Source organism: Thamnophis elegans, chromosome 1 (assembly GCF_009769535.1).
Source record: "Thamnophis elegans isolate rThaEle1 chromosome 1, rThaEle1.pri, whole genome shotgun sequence".
In the NCBI taxonomy this organism is placed as follows: Eukaryota; Metazoa; Chordata; class Lepidosauria; order Squamata; family Colubridae; genus Thamnophis; species Thamnophis elegans.
Window position 1 is genome coordinate 32,999,410 of NC_045541.1, and position 15,386 is coordinate 33,014,795.

At 39.3% G+C, this 15,386-nt stretch overlaps 1 protein-coding gene across 1 annotated transcript in view; it reads left to right on the top strand.

Annotated features, from left to right (window-relative positions):
• Positions 1–15,386, top strand: part of LOC116504042 (lymphocyte antigen 75-like) — an 85,820-nt gene that overhangs the window by 60,606 nt on the left and 9,828 nt on the right. The window contains exons 23-30 of the mRNA XM_032210864.1: positions 531–691; positions 3,263–3,389; positions 4,420–4,646; positions 7,539–7,707; positions 10,771–10,938; positions 12,437–12,559; positions 13,850–14,074; positions 14,172–14,392. Coding sequence (XP_032066755.1) covers positions 531–691; positions 3,263–3,389; positions 4,420–4,646; positions 7,539–7,707; positions 10,771–10,938; positions 12,437–12,559; positions 13,850–14,074; positions 14,172–14,392 — 1,421 coding nt within the window. The remainder of the gene's footprint in view (positions 1–530; positions 692–3,262; positions 3,390–4,419; positions 4,647–7,538; positions 7,708–10,770; positions 10,939–12,436; positions 12,560–13,849; positions 14,075–14,171; positions 14,393–15,386) is intronic.

Here is a 15,386-nt window from a genome sequence, read left to right on the forward strand (position 1 = left end):
AATAAGGGATTGGTTTTCTGAAAATAGTTTCCAGATTTTTGAACAGGAACTCTCAAAATATGGGAATAATACTCATTGTGAGAGCATTTACCTTTCTCCAAAGATTGAGATTTAATGATTCCCATCTATTGATATCTTAAGAAAATCTATATACTTTATTTATATCATATGTTACTAACTGGGTTATATTTTTTGGTATGCACCTACCTAGATATTGAAAGGATTTGGTACAAATGCTGAACTGATATATGATTGGGTACCACCAGTTTCACCAATTGGCAACAATTCTAATTTGGACCAATAAATAGAGCATCCTGCTATTTTATTGAATGCCTCTGTCAATTGCATTAATCCTGGAATATTAGTGGGAGGTTTAGAAATAAACAAAATAATATAATTTACAAATAAAACCAATTTATATTCTATTGAGTTATTGTTGCTGTCTTGACTTTATGGATTGCCCTTATCTGCAAGCGAATTCCTTTACCTGTTTAATCCTAATATGCAAATATTTATCTTCTTCCCAATAGACTTTATAACAAGCTTACTCCCAGGTCTGCCCCCAAAGATTTGGATTGGTTTACGTTCCCAGATTCATATGCAAGTAAGCAGGTGGACTGATGGCAACGAATTAGATTATATCAATTTCCATCCTTTGCTTCAAGGAAGACTAAGAGAAATTCAGTTTAATGTAAGTTGTTGATACTATTTTTACACTGTTGTTTTCCCTGTAATTTATTTAAAGCAGAAAAAAAGTTTTGCTTTTACTAATTTAAGATAGAGGAGAAATGGGAAGTTGAAAATAGTATATTCCATCCATTTTGAATACATTGTTTGTAGTTGGGTGGCTTCTTCAGAAATTTAGGTATAAGATTGGGTCATTTATATTACGTTAAATATTGCATGTGATATAATTGTGACAGCAGCATAAGGAATATGATTTTAGTAACAAGTTTAATTATAAGTCACTGTAGGTAGCGTCACTTAGTCCAAGGATCCCCAACCCACAGCCCATTATTGGGCCATGGCCCATTTGGAACTGGGCCACGCAAGCAGTGGGCAAATGCGCACACATGCAAAGCTCTATTTGTGCAAGTAGTAGATGTGCACATGCACCCACCACTCATATAGAACCATCCTCCCTCCCCCCACTGATCCGCCAAGCTGAAAAGTTTGGGGACCACTGACCTAGTCGACCGGTGCTGATCTTGGGAAAGCTAACCAGGATCAGCCCTGCTGAGTGGAATGAGAGAATATTAGACTAAGCTAAGAAAATCAGAAAAAGAAGGTGATGACACAACCTCCCATATTTTTAACTGAGAGAGTAATGTGGACCTTTCCTATACTCACCAGTTATCATGTGGACCTTTAATCAGAACTTTTTACTTTAATCTCATTATAATGAAAGGGAAGAAAATGTAACTTAAAAAACCAAAAGTAACAGTCATTTCTTTTCTATGACTTCATATTTCTGGTTTAACTGAAATCCAAACAAAATCACCTGGTCAATTTTTATTTTTGTCTTTTGCGATAAGATAGCTTCACAAATCATGGTGTCAGATGGATGCTTTCGGTAAATTAGAGTTAAGACTGAAGGTTTGGATTCAGACCCCATAACTGTGCAAGAAGGAAACAAAAATTTATTCTGAAGTCAGAATTAAGCTCAGGACTTTTTGAGAGGTAGCATTGTGGGAGAATGCCGAATAGGTCTCTTGTGCTCTCATTTTATTTCAGAGCCACAAAAATGGACGGAGCAATAGTCCACGCTAGTGCTATATTCCATCTACCCTACAACAAAATTGTAAAAGGGAAGGTTTGGAATCAATAATTATTATTTTTAATAAATGAATCTTTAATGAATGAAATTCATAGGCAAAAGGGGCTTGCCAGCTAAAGGATCTCAAGGATGATGAAAGGGGCTAGTCTTCAGGTAGCTTCCAATGGCTGGGTTGGAAAAGTCCAGCAGTGGGAGAGTCGATTTTGAAATCAGTTGCTCTACCAAGTTAGTGTCCAGTGTGGACAACTGGATGCCAACATATCAGCTGTTGTAGACAAAACCTCATGCGGGACCCTGTTTATCAGGCACATGACATATTGTTGGGTAGCATTGTGTAGCGAAAAGGGGAACTTTTTGCGTACTCACTTATTTCCCTTGGCTTGTAAGAACATACCATGGATGCTACTCTTCTCATTGAGAAGGAGCCGGGGGAGGAAGCAGGGGCTATATGTTTTTGCTTGATAAAGAAACGTTGGAGCCAGGCCTCTGGCTGCTGTTTGCTGCTTGGGATGCAGTTTATACAGTCAATGTTTCATATCCGTTCAGGTTTTCAGTTGGTAAACGGTGCCAATTCTCACTCCTTCAAAACTTTTCCTTCCTGATTGTTGCCCATAGCAGGCAGGCAGGCAGGTCATTATACTACTTCATTCATTAGTTAAAATTGTCCAGTAATGATGGAATGGGAGATGGAACATTTCTAAAAAATGGAATGTGTTATTTTAAACTTACAATACTCAAAATTGCTGTTCGTTTTGATTTCAGCATATTTTCCACACTGCTACTAGGTAGAACATTGTTTTTTGTTGTTAGTTGCAAAGTCGTGTCCGACCCATCGGGACCCCATGGACAATGTTCCTCCAGGCCTTCCTGTCCTCTACCATCCTCTGGAGTCCATTCAAGCTCACGCCTACTACTTCGGGGACTCCATCCAGCCACCTCCTTCTCTGTTGTCCCATTCTTCTTTTGCCCTCAATCTTTCCCAGCATTAGGCTCTTCTCCAGTGAGTCCTTCCTTCTCTTTTGATGGCCAAATTATTTGAGTTTCATATTCAGGATCTGGCCTTCTAAAGAGCAGTCAGGGTTGATCTCCTCTAGGACTGACCGGTTTGATCACCTTGCAGTCCAAGGGACTCGCAGGAGTCTTCTCCAGCACCATAGTTCAAAGGCCTCAATTCTTTGGCGCTCAGCCTTTCTTATGGTCCAAACTTCACAGCCATTTATTGCAACTGAAAAAAACTGAAAACATTGGTAGAACATTAAGAACTGCAATAACTTTAAAATATTTAAAAAAAACAAGACCCTGATCTCATTCCAGTAGCTATGTTAGAGGAGGTAAACCTGTATTACTCATGCAAGAGCTAGATGTATGATTTAGCAATTCCTCCAAAAATCACTGTTTAATATGATTGTGTCAAGGATTTAATCATATTTGTTTATGGGACATGCCAGCACTAATAATACAATGTCATATTTCTTTTTCCCCCAGGGATTTAATGAGGAAGAGAGTAACCAGTGTGGTATTTTGCTCAATAATCCCAGAGCTCATCTAGGAACTTGGAATTTTACTTCTTGTGCTGATACATTGCCTTTGGCCATATGTCAGAGGAATCCAGGTACGTGAAGTGGAGAAATACATGTTTGAAATACCAGCTTTTCACTGTGGCATTTTAGAGGACCAGAGAGCACAGTCAGCACATGAAATATTTAATATTAGAAGATCCACTTGTAAATCTCTTGACCTTGTTGGATCAGCATTAGGGAGCAGGATGGTAAAGATCTAATTTTTTTTTTAAAAAATAGCTCACTTTCTGTGATAAGGTTTAATTACTTTAAAAGTAATTCCCAAATTAAATTTTATCTTGGCTAAGAGCTATTATGTAACACTGTACTACTGCCTTTCTATACAATGCTTTACTTTTGAAAGCTTCCTAATACAATCTTGAATGTCACCTTCTTGAAGAAAGGAGAAATATTCTTCTTATGCCCAAAAGGAATGTTTTTTAGGATATGCTTGTCATTACATATCCTTTACATGTATTTAAATTAGTTTCCAGGAAAATCAGATTGATTAATCTGGTTCATTGGCTTTGGATATCAGTTGGATTAATTTAAGTGGTTCGTTAAGATTCAGCATTGCAGTCCTAATCTTACTAAAATTCAGTCAGTCTACAGTCAGAAGTGAAGAAGCTTCTTGGATGAGAAGCAAAATGTCTTCAAAGAAAAACAAAGACCAGTTGCCTTTGCACCTTTGGGACAACCATGACTAGATGACTGAAAATCTCCATAGACACCATTTTTATTAAGTTGCCCAAAATACAATGTGCTTCAAAATGTATTTGGAAGTTAAAGATCTATTCCCTGAAGGAAAAATGCTGATTTTGAAAATAAAATTCTTTATTGTATATTACTTCATTCCAAATAGAACAGAATAGAATAGAATAGAATAGAATTCTTTATTGGCCAAGTGTGATTGGACACACAAGGAATTTGTCTTTGGTGCATATGCTCTCAGTGTACATAAAAATACATGAAAAGATACATAAGGTACAAGACTTAATGATATTCATAGGGTACAAATAAGAAATCAGGAAATAATATCAATAAAACCATAAGGATTCTCTACTGTTTATTCTTCTTCTGTAGATCATGTAGAAAACCAGACAATACAAGTGCCTGAACACACCATGAAATACCTAAATGTCACCTATACTATAATTTTGAAGAGCCTGACGTGGTTTGATGCCCAGGAAGAATGTCTGAAGAACAATATGAGTCTGGTTAGCATTACAGAAGAATATCAACAGGCTTTTCTTGGTGTCCAGGTGGCTCTCCATAACCACCAGCTCTGGATTGGGCTCTCTCGCTATGATGTAAGGTTCTGCTTTCCCTTTCAAACTTATTCTTGAAATAAAAAACATTGGACATGTGATAAAATGATTGAATATATTTTAAATAATGCCTGCAAAAATGTGAGCACTGTGACTACTGAGAGTGCTGAAATGTGTTGCAGATACATGTCTCATGAATACCTTTTTAGAATGTCTCAACAATGGCACTAAATTATTTTTGCTCCTTTAAATGGTGTCTACAAAGCGTGTTTGTTTGTTTTTTAAAAGAACACACTTTCAAATCCAGCATCATGGGAATGTCCACATTGCTCAAGAACAATTTTACCCAAAACGGTACCAGTCAAATAAATACTTCATATCTCAAGTCTCCATAAAGCCCTAATATTTTGAGCTTTCCAACTAGCATAACTGTTGGCTATGCTTCCTGGGTGGAGATTGAAATCCAGCACTACTATAAATAATCAGGTAGAGAGAAGTGTACCTTTCTATGTGAAGCTGCTGGATGAGGTTATCTGCCAGTTTGGGGTTCAATATCATTAATATGCTTATGGTACCCAGTTATCTCCCTCAACCCCAGATCAGCCAATTGAGACTGTTGGAATCCTATGTCAAATGCTTGGAGGCTGTTCAGGCCTGGATGGGAAGAAGAAAACCCCCCACTCAATCCTACAGGCTGAATGGCTTGGATATTAGAGCAAACAAGTTAGCACTCAATCCAGACAAGACCGAGTGGCTTCTGATGTTCCCTCCCAAAGATTGGCCAAGTATTCCATCTCTCAGGCTGGGGGGTGAAATTATACGCCCCTCAGAGAGGGTCCGCAATTTGGGAGTCCTCCTGGATCCCCAGCTGACTTTAGAACACCATTTGTCGGCTGTGACCAGGGGGACCTTTGCCCAGGTTCGCCTGGTGCACCAATTGCGACCCTACCTGGATCGGGAGGCCCTTCAGACAGTCACTCACGCCCTTGTGACCTCAAGACTGGATTACTGTAATGCGCTCTACATGGGGCTGCCCTTGAAGAGTGTTCGAAGACTTCAGTTAGTCCAGAACACAGCCGCGCGAGCGATTGTGGGTGCACCCAGGTATACCCACGTCACACCTATCCTCCGCGAGCTGCACTGGCTACCCATTAGTCTCCGGACCCGCTTCAAGGTGCTGGTCGTCACCTATAAAGCCCTACATGGCATCGGACCTGGGTACCTGAGAGACCGCCTCCTGCCGATTACCTCCCATAGACCGATTAGATCTCACAGGTTAGGTCTCCTCCAGATTCCATCTGCCAGCCAATGTCGGCTGGCGACTCCCCGGGGGAGAGCCTTCTCTGTTGCAGCTCCAGCCCTCTGGAATGACCTCCCCGTGGAGATCCTTACTACCCTCCCGGCCTTCCGCAAAGCCACCAAGTCCTGGCTGCTCCAGCAGGCCGGGGGGGCTTGTGAAATATCCAGCCCCACGGTAACTGAATGTTGCGTATTTTAAAGTGTTGTTTTGTTTATTTATCCCCTTCCCTTGTTTATTGTAAGCCGCCCGGAGTCCTTCGGGAGTGGGCGGCATACAAGACCAATAAACTCAAACTCAAGCCTCTTTCCTATTTATACTCTTGAATGAAGTAGCAGATCCCCGGTGCTCAAACTGCTACTCCGCTTGTGCTCATTATTCTGGATCAGGAATCCCTTTAGACAGTTACCTCATGGTTTGATTACTGCAATGCACTATGTAGAGGGCTGCCATTAAAAACTATTCAGAAGCTTCACTTTTTCCAGAATGCAACAGCATGGACGGTGATGGGCATGTCTTGTTATGTCCATTTAATACTTTTGTTTCATGCATTGTGATGGTTGCAAGGATGCCTGGCAATATCATATTCTTATGTTGGCTTCAGGATGCCAAAACAGTATTGGCCCACTCCGGGTTCCTTTGATTAAATAGTGCCATCTATAGAGACCCAGGAAGTACACCTTCTCTGTTGTGATACCTGCCCTCTGGAATGAGATCCCACAAAAATATTTGGAGTTCCACCCTGTTGATAATCTGTAAGCTCTTGCAGACTTCTTCCAGGTTTGAGTTAAGATTGGTGGAACCCTTGTCATCAGATGTGCTTTTCACTCTACTTTTTGTATTAAACGACAGGATTCCAAACTTGTTTTGTCTCGTATTGCATTTTTAGTGCATATTTTACTGTGAGTTGGTTTGATATCAGCCATTGCCTAAATGGAAATAAATACCAATAATTACAATGTGGTGTATATAGTAAGGAGATGTAAATTAGCTAAAATCTGGTTTTGTTCCAAAATTGGATAGTGGTAGAGGATTTAAATCAAATTTAAAAAAGCAACACTATTTGATTTGAATTGTTTTGAGATTCTGTTCAAAATCTGCTCAAAGAATAAAATGGAGAAACGCCAGAGTCCTGCATATGCTTCCTTTTTGGGGGCAGAATGCATAGCAAATAAAAGGGATGTTCAACTTCTTAGACATTTATATTAAAAATGGAAAAGTTTATGCTGCACCACTTTGAGAGTTTTAATTTAGTACTGGAAGTATTTCTCCCTTTTTTTAAGGGCAGAGATCATAGGGAAGAGGAAAAAAATAACCAGTTTTCATATTATCCAGTAAAAGTTTATGTGAGAAAGTGTGTTGAACAATGCAGGAAGTATCGTATTCCAGCTTAAATTTTAAAACTTCCAAAAGCAATCAATCTCTTACTAAGTTTGCAGCATCCAACAACCCCTGAATACTTGTTTTACTAAGCAGCCAATTTGGCAAAGTTGACCTCCATATTTTTGTTATATTTTTCCTGGTGTCCATTTTGAAAACCCCTTGCTTGAATTTTAAGTTCATAATTTCTTGTCATAGCTTCTGGATCAGGTTAATTGTTTTATGCAGCTAATCTTTCTGCTTTCTGATATTTCTAGGATGGAACACATTATCACTGGTCAGATAAAAAACACATTAGTTTCAGCCGTTGGTTTGGAGAAGACAAAGGTTTGGTTGGTGACTGTGTGTATTTGGACACGGATGGATTTTGGAAAGCATCTGACTGTTTTACAGAAAAAGCAGGAGCAATTTGCTACTCACCCGGAAGTAGGATTTCTTTTATTACTATATGTCATGAGTCTACAGTTTTGCATTGAAAATGGTTTTGAAAATATTTTAGGACCCTAAAGTAGAAATGAAAATATACATCTAGCTATGCAAAAATACAGAAAATAAAATACAATGTATTATATATGTATAGGTAGTCCTCGGCTTACGACCCCAACTGAGCCCAAAATTTCTGTTTCTAAGCAAAACATAAGTGAGTTTTACTCCATTTTACGACCTTTTTTGTCTCCCTTCTTAAGTGAATCACTACGGGTATTAAGTTGGTAAAACAGTTGTTAAGTGAATCTGGCTTCCCGTTGATTTTACAATACAATAGCAGAGTTGGAAGGGACCTTGGAGGTCTTCTAGTCCAAACCCCTGCCTAGGCAGGAAACCTTATACCATTTCAGACAAATGGTTATCCAACATCATCTTAAAGACTTCCAGTCTTTAAGTCTGGAAGACCGTCTGACCTTGCTTGTCAGAAGGTCGTGAAAGGGGATCAGTTTTATGACCCTGGGAGAATGCAACTGTCATAGATATGAACCAGTTGCTAAGCTTCCGAAACCTTACTTTTTTCACTGCCATTGTAACTTTGAACGGTCACTAAATGAATGGTTATAAGTTGAGGACTACCTGTACTTAAAATTACACAGCTACCCACTAGTGCTTTCATAATTCTTAGTGACTGCTAACCACTCAATTTTTGGCTTTTGAATGTAGAATAAATTTTAAGGGATCTACCTTCTCTTTCTTCCTCTCTCTAAAATAAATCTGTACTCCGCTTCTCTGCCAATTTTTTTTTTTTATCATGGGTTTTCTCAAAAATCTTGAATGCTGTAAATATGTTTATGTGTGAATTAATGTTAGATAGGGTTGCAATGGTGAATCATTTTTCAATATTTTGAACACGGTGTACTCTCATCCAGCCAGGTCATCTCTGCTCAGGCCTCCTTGTTCCCAAGATAAAGGTGTTGAGACTAGCTCAGCTTGCTATCAGCTTTAGGCTCCATGTTGTAAATATATTCACGCTCAGAGGAAGAATGTACTTTTGGGGGAGAAGAGGAGCCAGTACAACTGATTATAATTTATCTGCTGTGTGTTCCAGCCAAGGCCAATCTGATTCTAACCTTCTCAGAAGGCCCTAAAGGCCTTAAAAAGGAGTCTAAAGGACTCCTGTGAAGGAGGAAACCGAAAGGCGGAGGCAACTGTTCCAGGGAAAACAATTCTCATCTCCCACACAACCCCAAAGCAAAGGCTCCAGAAATGATAAGTTGATCTTATTGGTGACCTTGGTCACACACATTTGTGAGCCACTTCATATAATGACCAATGAATCAGACCTAAGCTTAGCACTTCCTGGTGCTGTGTGTCTGTCTGTCTGTCTGTCTCTGTGTGTGTCTGTCTAGCCTCTGGCCTCAATTGTGGATGTACTTAAACTCATCGCCTACCTGAGAAATAGCAAAATGCCATGGTTGGGGATGGAGATTTGATTTATTCAAAAGCTCCTAAAACTAAATCCTGAGTAGGGCAGGCACCCTTGTCCACTCACATCAATTAACTCTTTATAGATGCCTAAAAAGAACAGAACTCATCCTCCAATATATACAAAAAGTCCAACCTGGCCAACTGTTAGATTCCAGTACATTTACATCAAAACACTAACCTTTCCCTTTATTAGCAGATGTTTGGGCTTAAATGCTTTTTATAAAGGGGATCAGTCTAGCAAAATCTGGCAAAGTTGTAACATTTTACACCCTCGCCCTTGCTATTAGAAAATATTTGCTCTGATTTATGCTTAGAAAAATTTAAGTGTTGACAGATATGCTGGTTTATCAAGGCAGGTTGTTTCTTAAAATTCCTGCCTTTGTTAAATTACTTGTTTTGCTTTCTGGGTTAACTTTTGGTCTGTGAGCATACAGCAGAAAACAAATAACAAATCTAGCTAGCTAGCCTGAGAAATACTAAAACAGTGGCTTTTGGTGTGTTGGGCATATATCATAAAAGTCAAGATGGCACTTAAGGCAGCCCAATCAATGCTCATCCTTTTATACATGAACATAAAAAGGAGCTGGGCTTTTATCACAATGGTGTCACCACCACAAGGTGGTATTCAGCAGGTTCTGATCAGTTCTGGAGAACCCGAAGCGGAAATTTTGAGTAGTTTGGAGAACCGGTAAATACTACCTCTGACTGGCCCCATCCCCATCTATTCTCTGCCTCCCGAGTCCCAGCTGATTGGGAGGGAATGGGAATTTTGCAGTAACCTTCCCCTGGAATGGGAAGGAATAGAGATTTTACAGTATCCATCTCCTGGAGTAAGATGGGAATGGAAATTTTAAGTATCCTTCCCCTGCCACGCCCACCAAGTCATGCCCATAGAACCGGTAGTAAAACCAATTGAATCCCACCACTGGTCACCACCCACTTGATTGTGGACTTCCTTTGACCGGTCCGTGCATGAGGAATGCAAAGCCATAGATACATATAGAAAAGAATGAGAATACATTTAGTAAAGATGATTTATTTTATCAGATTAGTTTTTTAAATCCCACCCTTATTACTTTATAAGTAACTCACGGTGACAAATATACATAACATTTCCTTCCTTCTATTTTCCGCACAACAACAGTCTTGTGAGGTGGGTTGGCCTGAGATTAGATAGAGTTTGTGTTTGTGAGGGGGGGGGGGAGAGAAAATGTGTGTGTATCTCTCATCCCTTTCAAACCATCATATTTAGTAATCTGTGAGTCTCAACTCAAAATGCCCTTGGTTTTTTTTATATCATTGCCCAAATGCCATTCCATCTATTGGAGAAGGGTAAATAATACTGATTATGGTACCTTTATTTTTTATAATATGAATTTTAACATTCTGATCCTCGTATTTCTCATTCATATTCCTTGTAGCCAAGTTTATTGGGTTTTTTTTCCATGACCACAAAATGATATCATTAATGACCAGCATCCAATAATTCTCAGCTGATGAAAGTTGTATTGTAGTATTAAATACTGAATGTATTTTAGATATGAAGTACTGCCTTTAAAAGAGTTTATTTTTCAGATGAAACTGAAATCCAAGAAACACATTATGAATCAATTAAATGTCCACACAAGATTAAGAATACGCCATGGATAGCATATCGAAACAGTTGTTACACATTTGTAGTACCACAAAATAGATGGGAAGGATTGAATTTAGATGAAGCTAATGGTTTCTGCAGAAAAATGAGTAAGCTATTTCTCTTTAAAGTTCTGATTTCTTTGTGTTCAAAGACTTTTATGAAGAACATTTTTGGACTTGAGACACCTTAATTTTACTGTATTTGTAACTTGCTGCATGCAAAACTATCCAATTTCAACTCAGCAATACATACATATTATTTTTTTAATGTAACTGTTTAGAGAACATGCATTTGTATAATATTAGAATACCCTGTGACCAATTGGATCATCCTTTGACATAATAAAAGTAATTGTTGATCAGCTTATACATTTTGTTAACATTAAACCCAATCAAGACCTTTTCTTGCTGGTTATGATTAAAAGAAATGACTTCTTAAATACCCATTTTTCCTCTCACTAAAGAAAGAAACTTCTTAAAAAAGAGTTTCTAAGTTGCAATATTTAATGAAATGTAATATTTATAATATTAAATGTAATATTTGCAGGGGACACAGTGGCTCAGTGGCTAAGACGCTGAGCTTGTCGCTCAGAAAGGTCAGCAGTTCGAATTCCTAGTGCCATGTAACAGAGTGAGCTCCCATTACTTGTCCCAGCTTCTGCCAACCTAGGAGTTCGAAAGCATGTAAAAATGCAAGTAGAAAAAATAAGAACCACCCTTGGTGGGGAAGGTAACAGTGTTCTGTGTGCTGTCCGTATTTCGTCATGCCGGCCACGTGACCACGGAGACGTCTTCAAACAGCGAAGATGTCTCTGTGGCTCTTTGGCTTTGAAACGGAGAGGAGCACCGTCCCCCTAGAGTCGGGAATGACTAGCACACATATGCGAGGGGAACCTTTATCTTTACCTTAATATTTGTATACTAAAAATGAAGTCAAAACTGCTGAACTGTAAGAATAATCATTTAATTCAACATCCTGTTTCCAAGACTGGCAGGGCAATCCCTGCAGCCAAATTATGCACAGTTCAACAGCACCTCTGCTGTGGATTCACTTCTTTCACCTGGAGGCAATATCTACCTATAATGAATAAAGTTGACAGCTTTTTTCTGTGAATTTCCCCTTAATGGCCTTTTAAAAGTCTGTGAACTATTGCTCCACCTTCTGGCATGGAATTCCACATATTAATTACTTACAGAGGTTGCTCCCATTCTTTGCCTACTGAATTTTATTAAATTGTGGAGGTTGGGAACAGAACACATTCCTTCTCGTGTTTTGTAAATATAATCCTCTTTAATCATTGCTTGAAGTTTTATTATTTTTCTTAGGAAAGTTCTTAGTCAGATGTTTCTTGTAAAACACCTCAGGTGTCTCCATCTTTTCCATCTGTACATATCTATGTTACCCATATTGACAGTCCTGGTTATTGTTTCTTAACTTGGTCTAACATGGAATTTGCTATTCCCATCATACAATAAAGTGACTTTAAGAACTCTCTCATGGACAGTGCTCCTCAGGATCTGATCCTTTGCTTAAATCTCCAAAAAGATAGTGTTATAAAGCTCTCCAAATTCATCCCATGATTTATTTTTTTAATTGTTTCAACAGATTCAAATGCATCTCTTTTGAGTATCAAGGATGAAGATGAAAATGATTTTCTTCTTGAACAGTTTGAGTCTTTCAGTGGTCTCGTTCAATGGATGTGGTTGGGTTTGATTAATGACACCAATGGTATGTTGGAAGTTGTTTATTGCCTCTTTGCTTTCTGAATTTACAGAGAGACTACAATCATTTTATATTATTTGCGGAACATTGAGGTGTAAAAAGATTTTTTAGTGTTTCTTTTATTATATTGTATTCAGAAAATGTTAATTTTATTTTAGTTTAAATTGTCAACTGGGAATGAATGGAACGATTCTCCAAAATCAACTTATTTTAAAATGTTTTACCCTTATTTAAGACTATTTTATTGATTGCATGCTATAATAGTGGCCTAAAAGGGGTTAGGATTAGGGTTAAATAGTAATTAAGTTGCATTTCTAAAAATAATTAACATTCCTATGAGTATTAGAAGTGCAATTTAAAAATGTAATAATACTCTATTTCCAAATCCTTGAGCAAGTATGCACTTAATATGAGTAGTCCTCAATCTACAACAGTTCATTTAGTGATGGTTCAAAGTTACAACAGCAGTGACTTACAACTATTTTTCACACTTATGACTATTGTAGCATCCTCTTGGTCACATGATCAAAATTTAGATGCTCGGTAACTGATTCATATCTATAACAGTTGCAGTGCCCTGGGGTCAGGAGATTGGCTTTTGTGACCTGACAAGAAAAGTCAATGGGCAAGCCAGATTCCCTTAACAACAGTGTTACTAACTTAACCACCATAATGATTCACTTAACAACTGTGACAAAAAGGTCATAAAATGGAGCAAAACAAATGTTTCACCTAGTCACATAAATTTTGGGGCTCAATTGTGGTCATAAGTTGAGGATTCCCTGTAATAAGAAATGTCCTTCATTCACACTAAGCCAGTGGTTAACTAGGAGATCCAGGTTCTAGTGTGGTGATGGCGAACTTTTTCGGCACCGAGTGCCCAAACTGGAATGCCCGTGTGCGCTGAAAACCCAAAGACTAGGTGGCCGGCACGCGCATGCACACTGGCCAGCTGGTCTTTGGGTTTCTGGCACAACAGTGCATGCAAAGAGAGGGCTCTGCATGTCATAGGCTTGCCATCATGGTTCTAGTGCCACATTAGTCAGAGGGGGCTGACTTTGGCCTAGTACACTCTCTCAGCCCAATCTATTTGACAGATGGTTATTATGGATGGCAAAATAGGTCTTGCACTGCAAATGATTTAAATATGAGGACTACCTGTAAATGATTAGGCTCCTGATTTTTATTGCCCTTTGCCCTTTCAAGTTGTATTATGTTGGTAAGGGGTTTTTTTTGGGGGGGGGGTCAGCCCTTTCAAATGCAGTTGATGTCCCTTATTGCTTATTTCCCCTCCAGAACCTATATTTTCCAGCCGGTCTGCAAGTAACCAGCTGAAGTGGTGTGATGGCACATACGTGTCATATAACAACTGGAGAAATGGACGGCCTATCATCAGGAGTAAATTCTTTCATGCTGGCGTTAACCAGGATGGCTTCTGGGACATTTTCGATCATTCGCGTAATAACTGGTTATATTGGCAGTTTGGTTTTCATAGCATCCTGGTCTGCAAGCTAAACCTGGGTAAGAAACATCCCTTGGAGTGAATTTCAGATTCCACTGAGTCTTCTTTATGTAGCAGGTGCAGCAAAGCAACACGTAATTTATTCCTTGTCTTTAGAGCCCAAAATCAGCCAACCTCCGCTTCCTAAAGAGATGCCCTACAAAAATAAAGTTTACTGGATTCTTCAGCAACAGCTCAATTGGTATGATGCATGGAAAGAATGCAAACAGAAAGGAAGCGACTTAGCCAGCATTCACAGTATTCCCGAACAAGTCTTTCTGGAAAATATTGCAAAGCGTGATGGATTTCCATTGTGGATTGGCTTATCTAATCATAATGTAAGTTGAATCAGATTTCTAGTTTATTTTTCACATATGGCAGAGTCTTAGATCTGTTTACCATATATGCATAAATATAGTATTCTATGTTTTTGTACTTCCATCTTTTATGCTTCCTTCTTCTCTATTTGGTTTTTTATCATAGAATCAGACCACCAAATAATTTTGACTTCAGGCTTCAATCTATTCAATGTTACCCAATCCTTTTCATGTTACTACCCACATATGTTTCATAAACTGTACTTTTTCTCACAACTAATATTCTATGCTCATGCAACTCGAGTTTCAATTTGTGTTCCAGAGCCTAGAGCTGTGATGGCGAACCTATGGCACGCTTGCCACAGGTGGCATGCGGAGCCCTCTCTGTGGGCATGCGAGCCATCGCCTAGCTGAGCTCCACAGATACGCATGTGCCTCCTGCCAGCCAGCTGATTTTCAGGTCTTTGCTGTGCATGCAGGAGATGCGCACACATGGGTGGGGGGAGCACAGAGGGGGTGGTGCCCCCCCATGCCCCATTTTTGTTTTTAGGAGGCTTCAGGGAGGCCTGCTAGGCCCAAAACGGGGTGCTGGGTGTCATGCACATGCGCAGGGGATCAGGGCACATTGCATTAAGGGTGTGGGCACGCATGCACTGTCATGTGCGTGCGTGCAATTTTGGCACACATGGAGGAAAAGGTTAGCCATCACTGACGTAAAGAGTATTCTTCCATATGCTAATTAAAGTTACTAAACCTGCCCCCTTCCATTGAGATCAATGGGGAGCTTTCAAAAATTTGCCACACTCTGGTGAACCATATCTGATTGGGGCGGGGAGTCATATCTGGGGAAGGATGAGTTAACTTTGCCAACACCAGTCTTGACAACACACATATACAAACATCCAAACCCACAGATACACACCCATGTGAGAGGGAGTGCTTTACTCGGGAGGACAGAAATGAGCAGAAGACAACTCATTGCTGCTTTTCAAAAAATGAAAAATCATGGCATGGG